Below are 24,516 nucleotides of genomic sequence, written 5' to 3' on the forward strand. Positions count from 1 at the left end.
ACTCTTGGTGGGAATGTAAATTGATATAGCCACTATGGAAAAGAGTACGAAAGTTCCTAAAAGAACTAAAAATAGAACTACCATATGATCCAGCAACCCCACTTCTGGGTATGTAACCAAAGGAAATGAAATCACTATCTCAAAGAGATGTCTGAATTCCTGTGTTCACTGTAGCATTATTCACAATGGCCAAGACATGGACACAACCTATGTGTCTGTTGATGCATGAATCAATAAAGAAAATGTGGCATATATATATATTACTCAGCCATAAAAAGGAAGGAAATCCTTCCATTTTGTGACAAAATTGATGGATCTTGAGGGTATTATGGTAAGTGAAATGACAGATAGAAAGACAAATACTATATGATCTCACTTACATGTGGAAATGAAAAATGCAGAATCCACAGAAATAGAGAGTAGAATAGTTGTTGCCAGAGGCTGGGAGTCAGGGAAATGTGAGTTGTTGGTCAAAGAGTACAAACTTCCAATAATAAGATGGAAAGCTAAGGTACAGTATGGTGACTATAGTTAACAATACTGTATTATATATTTGAAAGTTGCTCTTAAATGTTCTCACCACAAAAAGAAAAAGGTAATTACGTGAGGTGACAGAAGCGTTAACTAACCTTATTGTGGTAATCATTTTGCAATACATACATGTATCAAATCATCACATTGTACACCTTAAACTTACACGTTATATGTCAATTACATCTCAATAAATTTGGGAAAAGGAGAATTTAACATTAAAAAAGAAAGACAGGGGCTTCCCTGGTGGTGCAGTGGTTAAGAATCCACCTGCCAATGCAGGGAACACGGGTTCAAGCCCTGGTCCGGGACGATCCCACATGCCGCGGAGCAACTAAGCCTGTGCACCACAACTACTGAGCCTGCGCTCTAGAGCCTGCAAGCCACTACTACTGAGCCCACGTGCCACAACTACTGAAGCCCGTGCGCCTAGAGCCCATGCTCCGCCACAAGAGAAACCAAAGCAATGAGAAGCCCAAACACTGCAACAAAGAGTAGCCCCCACTTGCCACAACTAAAGAAAGCCCACACGCAGCAACAAAGACCCAACACGCCAAAATTAAATAAATTAATTTTTTTAAAAAAAGACATGGGGTAAGGGATTAAGAGGCACAAACTATTATGATAAAATAAGCTACAAGGATATATTGTAAAACACGGGGAATATAGCCAATATTTTATATTAACTATAAATGGAGTATAACCTTTAAAAATTGTGAATCACTATATTGTACACCTGTAACTTATATAATATTGTACATCAACTATACCTCAACTATACCTCAATAAAAAATAAAAATTTAAAAATTACATTTCTTTCTTTAAAAAAAAACAGTCAAAGGAAAATAAAATGTATTATCCTTATGCTCTCATCAGATCCTCTTAAAGTCCAGAATTAAATGAACAAAAGAAAGATTTCTTATATCTCCTTCTGCATTCCTCTGAATGAATTTAGCCCCTAATAGTGGCTATGAAATTAGTTATGATTTCAAGTCAGTTCCATTAATAAAGAAAAAGAAAAAATAGGACAACATGAAAAATACCTTATGATTTCAAGTTGTCTTCTTTATCCTCTAAATATTTTAGTCCAAAAACATGCTTCCGTTAGACTCCAATTATTATGCCTTACCTGACACATAAGAAAAATCAAAATCAATCTTTGATCTTAAAAATTAGGGGGGAAAACCCTTCCAAGGTCTTTTCATAACAGTTACATGTCTACACTGTGTTGAATAGCATCACTTAAGAAATGAAACAAGAACATCTACTTTGAACCAGGCACTAAACACCAGCAAGCATGCTTTAACACATCACACAATGGGGCTGACTTACATTTCCTTAATTTAAAAGTTCTATCGTCGTAAGTAGCAGCAATCATCTCATAGTCAAATCAAAAATATTAAAAGAAATGAGGAAGATGCAAAACAGTGTTCCCCAAAGTAGGAAGAGTTTATGAAATGAAAGTGAGGGGTAGCGCCCAGAAAGGGTATCAAAAGCTCCCTAATTATACTGGAAGGAGGCTAAGGTTCAGAGCAAAAGTCTCCTTGTCATTCTTCAGAGTTCAGATCCTCTGTTGATAAAGGGAAGGTAGAAGGTGTTTAAAAACAGGATAAACAATAAATAATTCACGCTGCTGAAGTATTGTTTTTGTTTACAGAAATGGCAACTTAAAGTCAGATAGAAAACTAAACTTGCATGGATTTTAAGTCATTTGCCTTCTTCCACAAATAAGCTCAAGTCCTCTTTTCCTACATTTCCCCTTTTAGTCTTCTTTTTTCTCTTTCCCAGCTAACTATGAAAACATATTTCCTTATTGCTTTCCATCTTTTCGCCAAACTTTTTGTGAGTTTTTATTTTAAAATCAATCTGAATGATCTAACTCTAGGCACAAACTGCATTCTTCTAACCCTTGTTAAATGGTAAGTAATATAAAGACAGGTGGGGAAATATAGACAGGTTGATTATTTGCTAAGTGTCCATGGTAAGGATTAAGGGGAAATTCCCAGACAATAAAATGATGAGACAAATTACCAAACCTACTTTAAAGGGAATGCCCTAATGCTAGAGATTTAAAGTTAGTTCCTCTAAGAAATTCTGGAAGATTTTGACTAGAAGCGAAAGTGAACATTTTCTGAATGGTGGAAATATTACTTATTACTATTTACATTTTTCTTAGCATCTTCTCCAGTCTTCAGACGGGAGGGAGGGGGAGGTGAGCTAGTAAGGCACTGAGGCGAAAAGCCGCAGCGGGTGACAGTACAGGCCAAACACCAGGAGGTCAACCTTTATCAGTCTCCAGTGTCCTGTTAGCTTTCATGACCTGGGAAACTCGAAGCCAGTCACCCGAGGCGTGTCCCGCCTTCCCCGGCACTTCGCCTCCTCAAGGTGGCGGCGGGAGCGACAATCCGAGCGCGACGCGCGCGGCGCTCTGGGAGCGGAAGAAGGAGCCGCGCGGCGGCGGCCCAACCGGAAGAGGAGGGGCCGGGCCTGGAGGATCCCCGAGAATCGTTGTTGCTCTGGCCGTCGGTGTTTGCGGGTCGCGGGGAGCAGGGCCTGGCGGGCGGGGTGTGTCGCGATGCCGGAGCTGGCGGTGCAGAAGGTGGTGGTCCACCCCCTGGTGCTGCTCAGTGTGGTGGATCATTTCAATCGGTGAGCGGGCGGCACGGGGCGTCCTACCGGGGCCGGTGGCGTCGCCGCTGCTGAGTCACGGCGCGCTGGGGATGGCGCGGCGGCCGCGGGGGCGCAGATGCACCGGGGTTGGCCCTGGGTCACCGAGGGGCCCAGAGCAGCTCCGTTCACGAAGCCCCAAGTCACCTGGCATCGTCTCCCCCGCCGTCCAGCCGGCACTCCATGAACTGGGCTTCTCGTTCCTTTTACCCAGTCCGTACGATGCCAGAGTATGGGGGGGCAGGCTTCACTTGGCCCTGATCCCCAGGCCTCGTGCCCATCTGTCACCTCGTCCGCCCCTTTTCGCCTGAAAGACTCGGTGTCTGGTAGGAAAGCCCTTCAGACTTGCACTTTTTGCCTCTGAAGGCCGTCACCGAAATTCTGTACTCAGCGCTCCGAAGGACTCCCTGGAAGAACTGTGGTTTTAATATAACTTGCGAAAGTTTCCAAGTGGGACTGTGGTTTGACGATAGCTTAAAACGTAGATGTTTTAAGTTTTGATAAGTTTTTCTTTTAAAAATGAGACCGGTTGGAGATGTTGGCATTAATGAATAAGAAAACATCCCACAGATGTTTCTTCCACCTTCGCTTGCTTGTTTTTGAGCTGTTCGTCCAGCTGGACCTGTTACACGTGTTCATAAATTTTACAAGATAATTAATTGACTTGGAAAGTTGTAAGACCCAGTTGGGAGCATCTGCTGTAAAGTCATAGTTGCTAAGTGCCCATCATCTTGCAACTTGCTTTGTACAACTCCCAGTTCAACCAGAGCCAAAACCAAACTCAAGACTCCTGTGAGGTTTAGGGTCCCCAGTTCAGTTCCATTGCTTTGTAGCACCCTTAGCCTAACAGGATATGCGAGCTTTCCCACTGTACAATGATTAGTATTTTTCTCCCGTAGGATACTATAGGTACTAAGAGGGCAAGCATCTTTTCAGTTCTGTTCAGTAAATTCAGTGAACACTTGTTAAGGGCATAGTGAAGGCAGACACTGCAAGCTGCTGTGTCAGACAATTGCAGGGTTTTTTAAAACGCAAATGGATTTTTATAGATCAAAAGAAAAGCCCATGAGTGTGGAAGTTTCCTTTGAACTTAGATTTCCCAAAAAATTAGAACCACCAGAATACAGAATCCTTAACTTTGTTTGGTCCAAACCCTAAATATAGTAAGCATTTATAAATTTGCCAAACCATATGTTTAGATAAATACAGTTAAATCAGTATGAAACCAGCAACTGTTAAGGAATTGTAGTTCATTTCACAGTGACTTTTGTCTTTGCTTTGAACATAGAATTGTATTGTTTCTGTATGTTATAATTGTTAGTGGTTAAAGGAGAATTCTCTACATGATGACCAATGAAATGAGATATAAGTGAAACACTTGCAGTTCCTTAGGACAAAAATCATTGAGGAGGTTTGATATGGAAATAAATATTCTGAAGTAGTCTTTCTGGTTCATTGAGCCCTCCTCCCAGTATGATTAGTCACTGGCTCACTTCCAGCTTCTGCATAATTAAGCCATTCAGAGACCACAAATGGCACACACACGCTTCTGGGTCAGAATCATTTTCTGAGCCCCTAAATGGTACAAAGAATTATAACATCTATTGGGGCTTGTTGACATAGATGCTCCAGAGAAGAGTTGGCAAGCTGGACCATAAAACTGGTTCAACTTTAGCATCTTTATCCCTGAAAAGATTTGAGGACAGAGAAGATGGGGAAAATTTAAAAGAGAAAGGTAAGCTGCAGAGGAAAAAATAAAATTAAATGTGATTTCAAACACCAGTCAAATAACATTTAAAACCTTAAGATCTGGGGAGTTTTCATTTTCTCCGTTTTAAATTTCTATAAAGTTTGAGATTTTTTTCCAAGCATGTCTTTCTTTGCAGTCAGCAGTGAAATTGCCAGTGTCCATAGTTCACGAATTACCCATTATATTTATTAGAATTATTAAGGACTAACCCATTATATTTGTTTAGTGGGATTGGTTCCCAGATAAGCTAAATTGTATCTGTACCATTGATATTTCCTGTTGGATATCTTATTGTTGGTCCACTTCTGTCTGTGCCCATCCAGACTGATCTTCTGTTTTCTCATTCAGAATAGGCAAGGTTGGAAACCAGAAGCGTGTTGTTGGTGTGCTTTTGGGGTCGTGGCAAAAGAAAGTTCTCGATGTATCCAACAGTTTTGCAGGTAAAAGAAAAATTTGTCAAATATACCTCAGTTTTTAAAAAAATAAATAGGCAAATTTTACATTTTCTGAGTATGGTTAAAATGTCAGTTAACTTTTAAAAAGAAAGAAACTCTCGTGGTCTCCATTTTTTATTATAACCAAGCAGTTCTATTTCAGAATTGTTTAAGTATAGAAAAGGGAGGCTAAAGGATACACACTGAGCTGGATAGTAAATATTTAAAACTTGCAGGCCATACAGTCTCCATTGCAACTGCTCAGCTCTGCTAATGTAGCAGGAAAGCAACTATAGACAGTATGTAGACAAACTAATAGCTATATTGCAGTAAAACTATTAAAATAGGCAGCGGGTATAGTTTGTCAACCCGTTGTACTAAACTATTAACCATGGTTATGGGTAGGCAAGGGGGAGATAAAGACCTTATGTTTTACACTGTTTAATAAATCTTTATAAGACTGTATCCATATATTTTATGATTGAAGCAACAATAATAGAGAACAACAAAATAATTCCTGGCATGGCTGCTAGACTAGCAGTCACTAACTCCAGTGTCTAAAAGGATCAGGCAGTAATGTAATTTGCCAGACGGGAATATTAGGAAGTGATGGAGCTTTTAGCAAACTGAAGAATGTGTCCTTTTCAAAGGGGGTTGCTTCTGTCTGGCTCTAGCCAGTTGTTGCTGGTCTTCCAGTTTTTCCAGAGAACCTGGAGGTCTGGATTTGTATGTGAAATCTTCCAGTTTTTACTAAAAGCAACTCAAAAATAATTTTAGTACTGTGTTGGACAAACCAAAGACATGGATCAGATCTGGCGTAGGGGTCTACAGTTGTGATATGTGCCCTTAGAGTTCTGTGTAGCACCCTAAACTGTTTTTTGGTTTTTTTCTCTCTAGTCCCTTTTGATGAAGACGACAAAGATGATTCTGTCTGGTTTTTAGACCACGATTATTTGGAAAACATGTATGGAATGTTTAAGAAGGTCAATGGTAGGTGGCATTGTGGCGCGCGCGTGTGTGTGTGTGTGTAGGTATATGTGTGCCCATAATGTCTTTTCTAAATATTCACTTTTCTTTGTTTAATGTCAAAGGCCCTTTCACTTAGCTAGACTGAAGTAAGACTAGTGGTAGTAGAGGAATGAGGTAGAATAAATGAGAAACTAGAGTAGCAATTTAAGGCCAGCTAGACCACCTAGGCTTCAGGGGAGAGAGCTAGCCCTCTACAGCAGAAAAGCAAAGAATGGTCAAATAAAATCCACCTGCCCCTAGAGCTTTAGTACCACCAGGGTAAATATCTCTGTTACATGTGTCACTTTCATTTTATTTCATTTCAGCAACCACATTGCTTTGGAAATGTTTATTCCCACAACACTCAGAGATGTAATCTATGTGACATGAACTTGAATTTGTTTATATATTGCCTTGGAATTGTTTTCTAGTTGTTTCATGTATGACTGGTCTAAACTAGTCTGAGATATGTATATCTCTAGATTTCCCCTGCTGTTTATTTTCTGAGAATCCTGTTTTTGAGTTTTAGATTTCATAGGTATGTCAAGGTTTAGATGTCTGGAATTTCTGTAAAAGCTAGAGAACATAACTACTGGAGTTCTTACCCTTTTTGAGGGAAATATATAGATCTTTATGTAACAATTCAAAGCCACTAATTTTTCCTTCCCAGCCAGAGAAAGAATAGTTGGGTGGTACCACACAGGCCCTAAACTACACAAGAATGACATCGCCATCAATGAACTCATGAAAAGATACTGCCCTAACTCAGTAAGTGTACTCCATCTTTAAAACTTTTGACTCATATTCGTTGCCAGCTAACTCAAGAAAAAGAAAGCATCCTAGGAAGGATTTGGATAATGAATCATTTCACCACTTTTTTCTATAAGCTTGTGTTAATTTGCAGTGTTTTGTGTAGTATACGGTAACCCAGTGTATTTAGTAAATTAAACATCTGTTCAGTGCTAGGTATGTAAGTTATCTTCCTTAATCCTCTCAGTAACTGTATGAGATTGTTATCCTCTTTACAGTGAGAAAACTGAGGTTCAGAATGGTTAGTAAGGTCTTCTAAGTGTGGAGCTGGGATTAAAATGCCAGCTGTCTTGACTCTAATCTTCTTCTGCTTGATAACTTCACTATACTACCTCTCAGCTTGTTAATGGATGGGGTTGAAGAGCAGGGCAAATAAGATAATTTGAAATGTAAAGTTATTTTTTTTTCTGAAAATTCTGGCTTATATCTGGTTGAATGAATGAAAAAGCTTCGGTAATCATCAGAATGGCCGCAGTTATTCCTTACGTGCTCAGTATGAGGTGATTTGCTATGATTTGTTTTTCTGCCAGGTATTGGTCATCATTGATGTAAAACCAAAGGACTTGGGACTGCCCACAGAAGCATATATTTCGGTGGAAGAAGTTCATGATGTAAGTCATCTTGCTGTGAGCCTAGGAGATTAGATTTGCTACTTTCGGGGCCATTGGGTTTTGGGTTTTTTTTTTCCATTTTCAAGTCAACAAATACTTTATAACAAAGAAAAGGTTATTGGTTTCTGTCAGTAGTTTGATATTATGTTTTTTTCCCCCAAATTTGAATCACCAAATTTCAGAAATAGAGAGGACCATAGAAATCTAAAGTCCCCTTTTACAAATGAAATTGAGACCAAAGTAGTCAAATGATTGCCCAGAGATGTTCTCAGCAAAGTAAATGCGGAGCCTGGTGAGCTTGGTCTTAATCTAATGCAGTTTCCACTGTTGGCCCACCTATGTAGTGACTATATTATCTAGTCTATAGCCAATCCCTGTAGACTAGATCCTAGGTTTTCAAATAGAGTAAGTCAGAGCTGCCAGGAGCTAGATGGCAAAACCCATCTGTATGATTTGACACCTGTATAGTCAGCTCCATGGCATTCAGTACCAGCTATGTTGTCTGTTAGCTTGTTTCTTGGGTATGGACGTGAAGAGCTGCCAGAATAGCTTTTCTCTATTTCCAAGAAAATTGAACTCAAATTCTAGGGTAGGATTTGATGTGAAATTGTATATGAGTTTTGTTTTGAGCGTAAAATATTTGCACTTAGGGTGTGCAAAGAGCTCACTCTTGAATTTCCAAAGTTGAACGGACAGACTAAAGGCTGTCTTTCTTCCTTATGGTTATCCATATATTCAGTTTTAAAATCTGGAAAAGGCTTTGTTAAGTTAGTTCCCTGCAGATGTTCCTTGCACTGAGCTCTATGCTCCTGTTTCTCTTTGCCTTGCTACCAGAGAGCTTATTTATTGCCTAGTTGCAGTAAGACTTTCATCCCTGGTCTTGATACAGTTGTTATAAGTTAAATTTTACCCTGCCTCTTTCAAAAAGGAATTAGAGGTGCTTATACATACGCACGCACATGCACGCACGCACTCGCACACACACACACCAATGAAACAAGATCTTTTAAAAGAGGATGGAGGGGATGTAAGGGTCCTGTAATAAGATGAAGCCAGGGAAAATCAGCACATGAAAAGACATGCCACGAAGTCCTGCACAAGTGTTGAAGGCTCTGACCATCCTAGCATACAAAGCCAAGAGGAAGATGCCGTTTGTAGGATTCACACTGTCCTGGGTAAAATAACAACAGCTAATGTTTATACCACTTAGTGTAAGTGAAGTGACTTTCCCAAGATCTCACTGCTCCCTTATCACACATGGCAGAGCCAGGCTTTGAATCTAAGCAGCCTGGCTAGAGTCTGCACTCACTGCTGTGCTGTCGTGCCTTGCACACATTTTACAGCCTTTACAGGAGATGTACAGCCTCTTCTGGCACTAGATCTGATAAAAGTTTCTCCTGAGTCCCATCAGGAAATCACTAAGTGATACAGCAAACCACATCCACTAATGGGTTCCTTGACTAATTCAGGTCACCAGAAAATCAGTTATTCTAACCACGTTGCTTTGGTGCTCTGACTCTTTGACCCAAGGGACAACAGATGGTTAAAAACTGTATCTTCTGACATGAGCTTGCCTCAAGTACAGGTGTTCTGAATATTGCCTATTTTAGAATGAATGCTTATAAGTCCTTAAAATTTAGCCGAATCAAGACTTCCCTGATGTTCATCTCTACTGCAGGCTTGAGAGAATATCAAGATTTTCCTTAGAAATAAACTAATGATGATTCCCCACCACATCTCATCCCTGAGCAGGACCACTGTGACTTCAGCTTAGAAGTCACAGTGCTTTGAAAGCTTTCAAAGCAAACTTTACCCACCCTTGCCATGAAAAAGCCAGTAATGACACCCATGAAAGTGATTTGGCTTAAAGCAGAAGAATCAAGGCATGAAAAGGAACATGCGCCAGTTTGTTCATTTGTTTGTAAGTAAATAACTAGTTAATTCTCCTCTCCCAGGATGGAACTCCAACCTCAAAAACATTTGAGCACGTGACCAGTGAAATTGGAGCAGAGGAAGCTGAGGAAGTCGGAGTTGAACACTTGTTACGGTGAGACTTTAGGACAGCATCAGAATCAGCAGCAGCCCAAGAAGCTGCTCAGTGTAAAGAAGAGATCTGTATCAGGAATAGGGAGCCCTGGGTTCTAGTCCTGGGTCATCTCTAAAGTGTCCCAAGTTATGATTTATGAGTTTGTGGACAGCACACCTTGTCTGGAAGCTGTAATGCTGGCTGTGACGGGAACAGATGTGTGAATTATTCAAAAGCAAACGTGTGCTCTTTCAGTGTACCTCCTTCTCAATGACTGTAGCTAGCCAGTTTTCTGCAGAGAATCTGCATCTGGGACTGGGATGGATGGATAGATGGATGGATGGATGGATTTAAATTTATATTGTATTTATTTATTTTTGGCTGAATTGGGTCTTCATTGCTGCATGTGGGCTCTCTCTCATTGTGGTGAGCAGGGACTACTCTTCGTTGCCGTGCGTGGTCTTCTCACTGCCGTGGCTTCTCTTGTTGCGAAGCACAGGCTCTAGGCACGTGGGCTTCAGTAGTTGTGGCACACAGACTCGGTAGTTGTGGCTCGCGGGCTCTAGAATGCAGGCTCAGTAGTGGCACATGGGCTTAGTTGCTCTGCGGCATGTGGGATCTTCCTGGGCCAGGGCTCGAACCCACATCCCCTGCATTGGCAGGCGGATTCTTAACCACTCTGCCACCAGGGAAGCCCTGGGGTTTTATTTTTAAATCCTCTGCTTACATAACCCTGACTTACTTGAAATGGTCATAGATTTTTTCAAACAATAAGATTCCTTCCAGTTCAAAAAGTTACTGCTGACTGATTTAAAAGCTTCTCCCAACATCATATAGATGCAGATGGAGAAAATGCCACCCTTTTTAGGAACAGGGAACTTGAAGTAGAGAGGTGGTTTTTTTTGTTTTTTTAGTGAAAATGACTTCATTTTATCTCTCTCTTTTCTTTTGAAAAATGCCCTGTGATGAGAAAGATAAAACATATTCCTCCAAATGAAAACAAGATTAAGGCAGTTTTACTCAAATCTTTATAAAATGGGGAAGTAACATTTTTCCTTTGGAAAACTTGCCCCTCCTCACAAACTTAGTATTTCCTTAGAATGTGAAAATCTGCGTGATAGTACAGGATACTGATGTATTTTCCTGCCCTTTCTTGTGGGTTCCTACAGAGACATCAAAGACACTACAGTGGGCACCCTTTCCCAGCGGATCACAAACCAGGTTCATGGTTTGAAGGGACTCAATTCCAAGCTTCTGGATATCAGGAGCTACCTGGAGAAAGTGGCCACAGGCAAGCTGCCCATCAACCATCAGATCATCTACCAGCTGCAGGACGTCTTCAACCTGCTGCCAGATGTCAGCCTGCAGGAGTTTGTCAAGGCCTTTTACCTGAAGACCAATGACCAGATGGTGGTAGTGTATTTGGCCTCGCTGATCCGTTCCGTGGTCGCCTTGCACAACCTCATCAACAACAAGATCGCCAACCGGGACGCAGAGAAGAAAGAAGGGCAGGAAAAAGAAGACAGCAAAAAGGATAGAAAAGATGACAAAGAGAAAGATAAGGAAAAGAGTGATGTAAAGAAAGAAGAGAAAAAGGAGAAAAAATAAAACATGTAGCTTTTTAATTTGTAAATTAAAGTCTTACCAACTAACTCATTGTGCCGCCAGAGGGTTCTTTTCACTTTAAGTGCAAAAGCTGTATTGATGAGAGTTCTCTGGATAGAGGGACTAATCTTATACCTGAACTGCAGCTTAGGCTGCTCTGAGTTGGGAATGTGATAGCTCAGGCTTCAGACTGTGTGAGAAAAGTGAAGAGACATAAACGTAACATTTTTGGTACTCTTCCTGCTTTTATCTATAAGACCAGGAGTTGAATTTTCCCCATCTCAAGAGACTCTTGGGGTCTGTTTCTGGCAGTCTGCAAAATTGCAGAATGGAATGCACGAATTCCATAAGTATTCTGCCTCAGAACACCTTGAGGTCTGCCCCTCTGGACTCTGTTGAGAATACCACCCCACGGGACTTCTTGGACCCGTAGCTCTGGCATTCTCGGGGCTTGGGATCCATCTCAAGATATTGTTTACCTTCGAAGACACAATTAAATGGCTTGGTTTTTAAGTCTGTGTTCTGGTCGTTTTTGACTCTGGATGTGGTGATCCGTTGTTTTCAGAAGCAACCAAGACAGTCTTTAATTGAAGCTGCCTTAAAGAATTATTTTAGACTGAATCTTTTATGAAAGCACCTCATTCCTTTAAAGACATACAGCTGTAGGGAGGAGAGCTCTCAACTGAGCCCAGAAGACCTGTGTCCTAGTTAATGCCTCAGATTCCTCATCTGTGAAGTCCCTAGAACAGTTTTTTATAAGAGACACATTCACTTACTATTGCAGTAGGTCTAAGTACATCAGGCCACAAGGTTAGTGGGGATGGAACAAAGTCTCCCCAAAGTAAGTGTTCAAGATACTTAATCATTTGACTTACAGCTGTCACTTGGATATTAATTTCCTTTCTTGAGCAATTAGAACCTCCCTAAGAGTTCTCTAATGCACCATATGGACTGTCAATGTTCAGATATTTAAGAATATAATAGCACTAGAACTAAGTCAGTGGAATCTCATAAACCACTTCATAATGTTATAATGCCTCAAAGTTACTGGAAGCATCCATTTTTAATCCACAGACCTGCCTGCCAAAGAACTAGTTGAAATTTGGGGGCTGATGTAGAGCTAGCTTTTATCCTACATAAATAGGAGCACCCCCATCAGTGGTCTCTTCAAGGTTCATTAAGATTCTGAGAAAAAAAGAAATAGTAAAGGGAAAAAAACTAGAGAACCAAGTTTTGTCTACTGCAGCAATCAAAAGTCAGATGGTTGTTACATCTAACCGAATAAAAAATACGAAATACATAGTTCAAAGCTTGAAATGCATTTAAAATGATAGGAGTGTGTTGAAGTTTTTCAGATTTGGTTGCCATGTTTAGAACAGACAGAAAGGGAAACTTTCTCCACGGTGGCCAGGAAAAGAGCTGGGATGCAATGATTCTGAGGCTAGGCAGGGGGAAGGAGGAGAATGTCATCCCGAAGAGTGGGTCCTTTATGTAGGATTGGGGGCAACTTGAGACCACACAGGATCATATCCACCTTTAGTAGTATGATCTTCACTTAAAAAGCTTTCCCAGGGTCTAACAGGACAATGCCACAGGCTTTTAAGTTTGTCACCGTTTGATAAATGTAATATTTATTGAGCATATGAGAACATGGGAATACCCAGGCCTTGTTATATTTAATAGTTTGAGCCACATGTGGCAAAATTGACTTCTACCTTCCTAACAGGCTCTTCAGTTCCTACTTCTAACAAAATTCACTTGTAGCCTTTAGAGTCACGTAGGCTCATTTTCTAAGGCAAAATTGCTGCCATCCTATATAAGGGGGGCGAGCTTTGTAAGAATATTGATGAAGTCTTGCTTATACAAATAGCAGCTGACTTGACTGCAAAACCCATGGCCCTCACCTAAAATAAAGCCATGTGTTTGGATAGCTCAGCAGTCTCAAGATGAGATTTCTAAACTACTTCTGTTGTTTTTGAACACACTGAAAAAGTATCCTAGAAAAAGTCTGATCCCAATTCTGGACCTCATATCCAGAGTTATGACATTCCCTTCCTTCCATTTTCAAAACATCCCACGATGGCTTAGGGAGTTCAGGCTGCTCCTGCTACACACGTTCCAGAGAGGAGGGCATTTATTCCTTACTAGTTTTCTGTCTGATAACTAACATCTGAAATATCCCTAAACTTAGAGGTCAGTTATCCTTAGTGAAAAGATGGATACTATCAGGTGGAACAACAGCTTTGGGCCCGCTAATTAGTTAAATGTTCTTTCATTTTACTCAGATCATCAATCACTAAAGGGACAAATGGAAGAAATCATCATTGAAGGACGACCATATTACTTCTCCAATGTGCCAGATGCAAAGTAAACCTTTCCAGCAGGAATTAGCAACCCCAGAATCTCACTCCCATTTCTGGAGGACCCTCCAGCTGTGAGAACTTAGCCGTGCACAATCACCTTCACTTCAAATAAAAGAACTTATTAACACAGGTCCTCATAAAAGAATGAAAGATCCTATTCACTTGGAAGTTATGAACAGGACTTTTCTTCTACCATTTTCCCACGAAAAGATCTATGAAGCAGAAATAAGACCTGAGAATGAATTTGCGGTTGCTAACCAAACTACTCCATCTGCCCCTGACACAGGAAATAGGAAGGATATGGGACGTGTTGGGAAAGTAGAGAAGCATCTGATTTATGTGACCCACAAGAGAATATCTCTACACCTTCCCTAAACAAATTCATTCCAAATTATTATACATAATATAGGCAAGTGCTGATTTCCGTATCTGTGCCTTTCAACTCTCTGCATTCATCTATTTTGCCTGGAAGCAGCACTGAGTTCATATCCTTTAAAAAAAAAAAAAAAAAAAAAAGCCAAAACTAATGGCTATTCCCATTGGGGGAGTAGGTATAAAAAATGACTCTGGAAGCTGGGAAATGGAAGTAGGGAAAGAAAATAGAGGAAAAGAAAGGAAGAGGAAACTGCGTTAGTTAGTGTTTCCAAGTCCTAAGTCAAGAGAAATCTTTCTCTGAGCGTTCCTCTTTGGAGCCAATCTGTTCTTCAACACTAGATGGCACCATTGACTAATCTCATCTTGGCAAGAGAATCATTTGATTGCCAGTTCAACATGGAATTGGGAACCATCCCCAGAGTTGCTTCCCACCACTTCTGCTTTTGGCTGCAACCATCCTGGCTAGACTTTGAGGGAATCTGGAGAGCATATGGGTGCAAGAAAATTGGGTCAAGTTGCCACACCTTCACCCCTACTGTACTCTACTATACACTACTGCTTGGGCAATAAATATACAAGGTTTTTCTCTGCCCTTCTGATAGTTCATGCTTTGATTTTCCTCACTCCTGATATATTTAAGGGCCATATCCAGTGGAGTGCTGGTAAATGTGTAACAACCAGGTCTCTAAAAAAGAGGAGAAAGGATGTTGATTTGTGGCCTTTGCCAATTTCCCTGGTGTAAATACTCCCACCATGGCTGATTTCAAAACCAACATGAATTGGGAAAAGATGCATATTAGCACACCGTTACATACTATTACCTAAATATGGATACAAGAGCTAAAAATAACCTCAAGAACACAGATGATAGTAAACCATAGTAAAATGATTAAGCTATGATGCATAGTGAGTATTTATTACCCTTTTCAGATATCATTTATTTCATTGTAAATTTATACAATTTGCCTACTGCATGAGAATCTCTGGTAATCTGTGTTTTTAAGAAATAGGTGGTCTCTGCACATATGGAAGTTAGAGAACCTTTATTTTGATGTAGATAAACCTACCAACTTTTTGCCTTATCATTAGCACTTTGTGGATCATATTTAAGAAGTCTTTTCCCAGCTCAAGATCTCTTCTCACACATATATGTCTATTACACTCCACAAAGTGTCTTCCTTCTCTGCAACTTAGCACCAGTGTCTACCTCTCTCTATATGCTACAGCTAGTATCTGATCAATGATAACATAATGTGGCTAAACTTTTAACCAAAATAACCAACTAACATCCTCAGTTCATCTATTATCCCCTCCTTCCTCATTTTCAACGCTGGCTTTATCCCTACCTCTTACCCCACAGCAGATAAAGACGCCAGTACTGTATCACACACTTGAAAGTTGCTAAGAGAGTAGCTCTTAAATGTTCTCACCACATCCCAGACTTAAATGGTCTCGACAACAACAACAAAGTGCTAACTATGTGAGGGGATGGATGCATCAACTAACCTTATTGTGGTAATCATTTTGCAATATATACATGAATCAAGTCACCACATTATACACCTTAAACTAACACGTTATATCAATTGTATCTCAATAAAGCTAGAAAAAAAAATACTTATCCAGGGGTTTCCTGTAGCCCATGGCAGACAGCCGATGCCTCAAGGATCTGTGCCCCTGTTCAAGAGTAGGGACGGGGGACTTCCCTGGCGGTCCAGTGGTTAAGACTCTGCACTTCAAATGCAGGGGGTGCAGGTTTGATCCCTGGTCGGGTAACTAAGATCCCACATGCTGCACGGTACGGCCAAAAGGTAAAAAATAAAATTAAAAAATATTTTTTAAAAAAGAGTAGGGACAGGATAAAAGTTTAATGCATATGCTACTTCTCCCCCACCCCATAATACCCCATATTTTAAGCAATGTGAACCAATCACAAGAGTTGGCAAACAACCACGACTATAAAAAACGAAAGTTCAAGGATGAAATTAATTCCCTCCCAGAAGAAAAGGACACTTCTATACCCACAACTCACCAGGGCCCAGATGCTCACGAGGGAGGCACCACTGAGGTGGGAGATGTGCCCCTTGAACCAACCCCCATGGGGGTCCCGCGGTTGCAAAGGCCGTCCTTCAGGTGCATTCACTGCTGCAATGGCACCATCTATCCTACTGCTCACCCTGTGATTGTACAGAAAATTGACTCAAAATTGTCCTTGAGAGACTGGACATGACTCTTGCCAACTGGGTTTGGCTGGAAGCCCAGATAAGAATGAATAACAACCCAAGGCAGAGCGCCACAGTCGCAGGCTGGGCCAAACCCAAGGCCTCTGAGGCCATCAGTACTACCTGGGAAGTGATGTCAGGCCATGGGCTGGCGGGGGGGATTGAAATGACTCCCACTTCCCAGTATTTTCTTTCCCCAAGAAAAGGAAGAAGAGTGATACTGGTACCTTTCTGCCTATATTCCTGGTTAGTGTGATTTTTTGAACTACAGATAATCTCCATGCCATGGCTCTTTCATTATTAAAAATCATGGCCACATTCAGGACCTGGGACTTGGAAGAAATGCTAATCCAAGGACATTTAATCTGACCTAGGATAGTGTATTAGTTATCTATTGCTGCATAACAAATTACCATAAACTTTAGCAGCTAAAAACAATACATATTAGTATCTCACAGTTTCTCTGGGTCAGGAGCCCAGGCAGGGCCTAGCTGGGTCCTCTGCTCAGTGATGCTCACAGAAGACCATCAAGGTGTTGGCTGGGCTGCTGCTGTCTCAAGGTTCTAAGAGCGTGTAGTTGCTGGCAGGATTCAGTTCCTCACGGGCTGTTGGGCTGAGGGCCTCAGTTCCTCACTGGCTGTTGACACAAAGGGGCCCTCAGTCCCTTGCCATGTGGGCCTCCCCACCATGGCGGCTTGCTTCATCGAAGTACACAAGCCAAGAAGGCAGTGGAGAGTCAGCTAGCAAGAAGTAGATCCAAATCCTTTGTAAATTAATCGCAGGAAGAGAGAGCCCCCGTCACCTTTACCATATTCTATGGGTTAGAAGCAAGTCTCTAGACCACTCCCACTCAAGGGGAGGGGCTTGTACCACAAGGGTGTGCATACCAGGAGGGGGTCATGGGGGCCACCTAAGAAGCCTGCCTCCTACAGATAAAAACAAGAATTCACCAGGGTAATCCACAATCTACTACAGTGGGTTTTTCATTTTTAATTTCAGTGCCTAATGAGAGCCTTAGAATAAAGATAATGTTAATAGAAAATATAGAAGTAAAACATTCCTCGTTTATATGCAGGACTACCTATTGCTCCCAGTGGCTTTAGGGATAACAAACCAAAACAAAACAAAATCCCTAGAGTTAGGAACCAAGTCAGTGCTCCTAAGAAGTGAGGTGCAAAATCGTGGCTGATTAGCAAAAACCAGTTCTGACATGTATTTATCCTTTCTCCCTCCCAAGACCCCACTAAAATGAGAGTGAATGAATGTCAAAGATTTCCCATTTTACCCTTGCCATTTGGCCCAAGTTAAGAGGTAGCATCTGTGAGGTGGACAAGGGAATTCGACACATTTCTGGAAAGAGGAAAGCAGGAGCAGCGGCCGGGCAGCAGGAGCCTCAGCTTCAAATTCATGTGGAAGGAGCTTAGCCAAAAGGGTTCTGAGCGGGGAAAGGCTCAGGCCTAAGATCAGAGTTAGTGCCATGGGGGTAAACACGACAGCTTAGTCGAAATTCTATATAATGAAACAGCCAAGCCCGCTTTGGGACCTCTCTGCACAGCTGCAAGCTGCCCACAGGCAGACCTATAGAAAGGAAAGGAAGCTAACTGAGACAGATAGCAGATGAAGCATCTCCTCTCCCTCTCCAGCCTCACCAAAACCACAGTGAAGAAAGCTTTGTGAAAGTCTTAATCCACAAAGGCAAAGAGAACATAAGAGGATTCAGCAGTGGACAAGGTTGTTTAACAAACTGTTCAAAGGTGGAGTGTAACCAACCAAGGAGACGTCTTAACCTAAGACACTTGCAGAGGGAGATGCAGACAGAAAATGAGCGAGTCCTCACAGAGACTCAGTACGTAAGGGCAACAGGAAGGCAGGAGGGGAGCAGAAACTGGGGTAGGTAAAAGTTTCTACACAGAAGGGTGGGATACAGGTCCCCATGAAGCCCCATACAGCTTGGCTACCTCCCCTCTGCCAGCTGCAGAAGACCAGGGGGCAAGTGTAGCCCCAGGCTCAGGGACCCGAATCGGAGCAGAGGGCCAGGGGGAGAGAAAAGGTCAGGTCAGTGGCCAGGACTCTGAGAGCCCCGGCTCCTTCCTGTTCGTTGTTCCCAGGAAGCCTACAGGCAGGTTACCTGGCTCAGGTACAGTCTCCCACTCAGGTGGGGAGCAGAGGACTCATCTCTGGAGAAACTGATCACCCCAGAGAAAAGACCCCTGCACAGTGATATTTAGGGCCCCATGAAAAAGCCCACTTGCCACCCAATACCCTCACAGCAGAGACTAGCAGGCAAGAGACCACTCATGAATGTCTTTCTCTGAAATAGGGAGCCAAAAATTTTGAGTAAGGAGTTATTCTTTTCCTCCTTCTCCATCTGCCCTCGCTTCTTCCTGTCTAATGGTTTTGCAGCTGCCACATCCTGTCCTGCTGACCATCCATTCCAGAGTCTGGTCTTTGAATGGCAGTTTGGGGCCCTGGCCTGGGGGGGAACATAGGAATGTCACAGATCCAGGCCAGAACAAGTGGGATGGTTTGGCTTAACAAGTTTGCCTCCTTGGGCCTCCATCTTTCTCAAAGCCACAGCCAGGTACACAACTGGTGCCCATCTCCGCTGAACTCTCAGCCACCACTGCCAGGCTCTAGGTGCAGCCGACCCACAGTTCGATCTTGCCCAACGGTCTGCATTTTTGTTTTATTTATAACCCATGGGCTTATTTATCTTGTTTTTGAAACAGCCTTTTTTCCTGTCTTTTTATATTTTGTGTTCCCTTTTTATATTATACGTTTGGAGCCGAGAAGCTGATCAAGTCATGAGTTCATGGTACCATCTTGATGGAACCCCACATTTTGGTTTCTAGTACTATTTTACACCAAAAAGAACAAGGGCTCCTAGTGGAGTAGTTGATTCTGTGTTTGGGCAAGAGAACTAGTGTTGGGACTAGATGTCATGGAGACCATCAAGTATATCTGGAGAGGTGACAAGAGAGTCGAGTTGAAGGGGCCAAAACTGTGACAAGCATCAAAAAGAAAACAATGATCATTGTCACTGGGACCAGCTGAGTTGGAGTGAGGCCCTGAGTCCATGATGACATTCAGAAGGTACAAAAAACAGAAAATGTGCCAAAGACAAGTCACGTGCTCCGATCTGAGTCAGCTGATTGGTGCTTGACTCGTGCAGCACGGACCACAGGAAAGTGACCTTGAAAGTGACTATGAAACTTAAACCAACCTCAGAATCAGAGGGACGTGGAGAAAAGGGTATTTAAAACTAGACTCATGGGGGAGAGTGTAGGGAAATGAGCAGAGGTAATAACTTCGGGCACTGACTCAATTTTTTTCCCCAAGGTGAGGCTGGGGCCTTGTTGTTGCCAAGTTCAGCTGAAGATCAAGAAGTACCTGCTATTTGTAAGCATTCCTCTGAATGGAAGCACGTAGATCTTTAGCCTAAGTTTTTCCAGAAGGATGATGTGAGCCCCAATATAGAAGGGCAATGGGGTAGCAACAGCTGCGCTTTCCAGATCCAGTGAGGTCCCACCTTACATAAAGTCTTGAGCCCCACTGGGGACCTTGGGTGACAAAGGGAGTCATATCTGCTCTTCAGTTCCAAAATAATTTGTAGCTTTGGCTAATTTTATCAGGAACTTACTACAGCGTGTAGAGGTAGGGAGTCTTCCTGCTTGTCTAATTTAACTTGAAACACTTAAGAGTAAGAAAAAAAAAATGAGGATATAGTAAAAACAAGGATCAGTAATTAGAATCCCTAGGGTGAAAGAGCTGTATGAGGGAGAAATAGTTGTACTACATTATACCATTTTGTTCTGGAGTAAACAGCATTTAGATCATCATAGTGATATAAACAGTTTTCTTGCTTTTCAGTTTTTTGAATAAACCTTTAGAAAAGTACAGACTTCATTATGGTTACAAAATAGAACATAAATGTTTTTTTTTTAAAAAAAAAAAACAAAACACTATGATCATGTAAAAGCAAAAGGGCAGATGCCCAGAGTTAGGAGATGGAAAAGTGTAAAAAGAGCTGGAAGAACAGACAGGGAAGCTCATAGATCCAGTTCGCAGAGTGGGGAGGCAAGGGGTCCTGTCCAATGCTAAGGCTGGTAAAACAAGAACCTTTTTGAAGGGCAATTGAGTAGAATCTGTTGGGATTTTAAAGTCTATCTGGAGGGATCCGAAAGAAACCAGCAACAACAGTCGCCTCTAGAAGGTGATCAGAATGCCTGAGGAACAAAAGAGGGGGGCTTTCACTGTGGACCCTTCCTGTCTTGGACTTCTAAACCGTTTTTACAACTTTGAAATAAAAATAAAGGTGCATAGTCAACCGTCCAACTCCAGGACTGCCCCCTCCCAGAAGAGCAGCATCGGTGCACAAGACCTGACCAAGAGCCTCCACCAGCAAACTGTTGGGCACAAATACAATGCCCGTTAGGACAAAGATGGTTGTGTTACAGGACAACCATGACATGGGCTATCACACACTAAAGAATTCACTGGACCTATGTTGACGAACATGGAAAGGTGTCCCTATTAATATCTCATTTAATGAGATGAGTTGCTCAATATGTGTAAGATCTCATTTTTAGTACATTTTAAAATTATATGTACATATGATTTATACACACAAAAATAGTCTGGAAGGACAGCAAACTGAACAGCAGTTACTTCTGGGGATAAGAGCGGGGAGAACAATTTCGACTAGAGATGTCTTATTGGAATTTATTATGAGACGTCTGTATAACGTGTGGACTTTTGTCGATAATTTCCTCAAAGTATAGCTTTGGTGCTGGGGGTAGTGAGTTCAGCTGATGAACTCCAGGGAGGAGATGCTCTGCCACCTCTGCCTCCCTCGGGAAGAAGCCCGGTGAGAGCAAGGCCTGATCCACAACCAAGTCATTTCCATGTCAAAAGCATCAAGACTGCACTGATGGGTCCTATCTGGACCTTCAGGTGTTCAAAAAAGTGAGCGGCAAGCCCTTGTCTGACCATGATGAGCTCAAGATCAGGGGGTCCCTCTATGATCATGGAACTCAAGAAACCCCAGGAAATGTTTCTCGAATGAATGATTGCCCAGAACACTGTCCCCAGGAGCTGGTTCCTGAAGCCGGTCCAACCTGCAGGCTCAGCTGTTGGCTCCACAGCAACTGCTCAAAGAAACCCAGGCCAAAAGGGTGCTGTGAGGCAACTGACCGAGGGCTGAAGCCTGTGATCCCCCGACGAGGACTCAGCCACCCACCAGAAGTGTGGCTGTCTTGGTTAATGACACACACAATTCTCAAAACCAGCAAGGTCATGGAATGTTCGCCCCTGTCTGGACCTAGAGGGTCTGTGGGGCCTAGAGGCCTTTTGTCTGGAGGACAATAATTTTGGACACATCCACGCCAACACCACCCACAGCTGCTGATTGTTTATTGCACAAGAAACTGGCAATACCAAGGCAAGGGGGTGGGCATTACAAAACAATCTGGTGACCAACTCAGAGCTACCAAAGGGCATTCCGTACAGACACCTCAGTTATATACACGTATGTACACACCCACACCCACATGACAACACTCTGCACACGCATGAGCCTGAGGCTCCCAAACCCCGCAAGGCAGCTTGCACCCCAACCCCCAACATGGTGAGACACCGCAGGGAAGCACTGCCAACGATTCGAGGGAAGAAGAAAGGTTGGGCTGCAGTGAGCTGAGCCACCCGAATCAGCACACACCAGAGCCAACATAGGCCAGGGGGAAGGACGAGGACCTGGGAGCACGAGACTGTCCTCAGAAGACCACGTAGCCAGTATGAGGGCCTGCATGGGGGCCCAGCAACAATCACCACTCCAGCATCCTAGAGGAGAGTACTCGCCTGGAAGATCTCAACACACAGCGGGATGCCCACGGCAGAGGCTGGCAGGAGCTCCAGCAATCAAGTCAGACAGTGGGCAGCAGCTCAGGGCCCTTCTGCTGGCTTCCAAGAGCATCGTTTCCTCTGTGCAGGTAAAGCTGCACTTCTAGGCAGAGTGAACACACTCTACAGTAGCTGGGGTGCACTTCATTCTCAACCCGGACGCATGTGCCGCCTGGAGGTCCGGGGGCTTGGCAGGTCAGCCCCACGTGCCCCATCACCCCATCTAGCAAAGGGAGTTGTCTACTGGAGGCGGAGAGGTCGGGGTGCCACTCAGGACAACAACCCCCTTCCCTCTCTGTCAAGGGTCGGGGACAAGGCTGCTGGGAAGCTGAGCCGCCGGGTCAGGCCTGCCTGAGCTCGTAGAACTGCTAAGCAGGTTCCTAAGGGGAGCAGCTGTTTGGGAAATTCTTGGGCCAACAGTGCTGGGTCCCTCAGGGTCCCAGCCATGCCTGGCGCACCAGCTCCTTGACAGGAAGTAGTGACAGCAGCATACCAACAACAGAGCACAAAGCAGCCCTACACACAAAATGTTTCAAGTGTATGTAAATGGGAAAAGAAAGTCTGAGAGGGTTTGCCATTTCCATCCGCAACACCCAAGCAGCTGGTACGACCCTTTATCTGCTGGAAAGAACCAACTGGCCAGCAATGAGTGGAGGGAGGGGCCATGCTGCTCAGCCTCTGCAGCTGGAGACGGCTAGCGAGGGACGAGCGGTGACCTTGATCTGGAGCTCCGCTCCCTCAGACCTTCATTTATACAGATCACTGGAAAAGTTCTATACAAAACAGAACCTCTTTTACTGACAAAGACCGTGGGCTTTGTTAGCCCGGAACACCTACCCCAAGTGGTCGGTCTCCTTCTCACCTAACAAGCCCATGAGGCCTAGGGCTGTGGCATGGCGCGCCCCACCTTGCACACTCACACACACCTAGGATTGGTCTCAGGGGAGAAGGAGGTGAGCTCTACAGACAGGGTCAGCCCTCCAGACTTTGCAATGGTTGATGGGGCCAAGAGTGACATGGGGGCTTTATTCCAGACTGCCACCAGTGGGTAGGAGGGTGGGGTGGGCAGGGCCTCTTGAGGTCAGGCTCTGCTGCCACCAGCCTGATGACAGTGTGGTCCTATGCAGGGCCACCATCCACAGGGGCCTCCCGGGCTGTGCGGCCAGCAGCTTCTCGGGCAGGCAGGACTCAAGACTACATATGTGCTGGGGGTGTGGGAAGGGGCAGCCTGAGTTACTCCTGTCCAAAGCCCTCGGTCTCCTCGACAGCATACAGCAGCTTCTCCTTCAGCTGTTCATAGCTCTTGTATGGTGGCAGATCCAGCCGGTTGAAACTGTTGAGAAAGGAGAGCAGGGCAGTCAGCACAGGGAGGTCAGAGCTCTAACAGCCACAGGGTGGGGTCAAAAGAGTTCCCAGACTGTGGCTCGACCACAATGCCAGCCAGCCAGACGCCAGAACAGGGTCCCTGAAGGCTGTGCTGTGTCCCTGGACCATGAAGGGGTCAGAGGAGGCAGGGCTGCAAGGGAAATGGGGAACCACAGGCAGGGGGGACTCAGGACAGCAGCTCTTTGCTGACTGGAATAGCAGTGTTTCAGTATTTCATATCCGGTACTGCCGTCAGGGCACATAACTGCTGTCACAATTCCCAAAAGATCAGAGGCCCAGGCCCAGAAGCCCCTCCTCCCCAAACCCCAGAACTACACACAAGTTGCCCGGGTCAAGGCCCCGAAGCCACCTTGCCCACAGGGCTGCCCTCAGTGGCTCATCGGGTCTCAGGTTCTGGCCACCTCCCACCAAAACCAGCACACTCACCAGGTGTGGCTTCTGGGCAGCCAGGTTTCCTTGCCAACCTTGTCAATGCAAAACTTCTGTGGTCCATTGCTACCTGTTACCCAAAGAAAAACATATTGTATATAACAGAATGGTCCCTTCCTAAGGCAGGACCCTCCGACTCCACCACAGATGGTTCAGCCCCCTTCCCCTGACTTGCTTCCAGGGAAGACACTAGGTTCTGCTCCTGCTTTGAGCTGTCCTCCCCTCCACCCAAGGGTGCGAGCAGGGCAAGTGAAGACATACCAATGAGTTCGGTGAATCCCCCAACAGGCAGGCGGCAGGTCCCAGTGACAAACTGCAGCAGCCGGATTCTCTTCTCATTGTCCATCTCCTTCACCACCTGGAACCCCGCAAGCCAAGGCAGAGTCAGGGCCCCCATGGCC

At 43.7% G+C, this 24,516-nt stretch overlaps 2 protein-coding genes and 1 long non-coding RNA gene across 4 annotated transcripts in view; 1 reads left to right on the forward strand and 2 right to left on the reverse strand.

Annotated features, from left to right (window-relative positions):
* Positions 1-2,979, reverse strand: part of LOC141277247 (uncharacterized) — a 280,618-nt gene extending 277,639 nt beyond the window's left edge. Inside the window, exon 1 of the long non-coding RNA XR_012328297.1 lies at positions 2,697-2,979. This is a non-coding gene — a long non-coding RNA (uncharacterized lncRNA). The remainder of the gene's footprint in view (positions 1-2,696) is intronic.
* Positions 2,980-3,000: 21 nt separating this feature from the next.
* PSMD7 (proteasome 26S subunit, non-ATPase 7) lies at positions 3,001-11,955 on the forward strand. Its single transcript, XM_019935594.2, has 7 exons — positions 3,001-3,180; positions 5,297-5,388; positions 6,280-6,372; positions 7,061-7,158; positions 7,731-7,811; positions 9,767-9,858; positions 11,007-11,955. The coding sequence occupies exons 1-7, from the start codon at positions 3,107-3,109 to the stop codon at positions 11,443-11,445; spliced, it is 969 nt and encodes a 322-aa protein (XP_019791153.1). The 5' UTR covers positions 3,001-3,106; the 3' UTR covers positions 11,446-11,955.
* A 9,837-nt stretch (positions 11,956-21,792) lies between these two features.
* The window catches only part of WWP2 (WW domain containing E3 ubiquitin protein ligase 2), a 144,124-nt gene continuing 141,400 nt past the window's right edge, over positions 21,793-24,516 (reverse strand). For both annotated transcript variants that reach the window (XM_019935591.3, XM_019935592.3), the window contains exons 22-24: positions 24,377-24,473; positions 24,113-24,185; positions 21,793-23,633 (exon numbers count right to left, since the gene is read on the reverse strand). In XM_019935591.3, coding sequence (XP_019791150.1) covers positions 23,534-23,633; positions 24,113-24,185; positions 24,377-24,473 — 270 coding nt within the window. In that variant the 3' untranslated portion in view covers positions 21,793-23,533. The remainder of the gene's footprint in view (positions 23,634-24,112; positions 24,186-24,376; positions 24,474-24,516) is intronic.

The sequence above is a fragment of the Tursiops truncatus genome, chromosome 19 (assembly GCF_011762595.2).
Source record: "Tursiops truncatus isolate mTurTru1 chromosome 19, mTurTru1.mat.Y, whole genome shotgun sequence".
NCBI lineage: Eukaryota > Metazoa > Chordata > Mammalia > Artiodactyla > Delphinidae > Tursiops > Tursiops truncatus.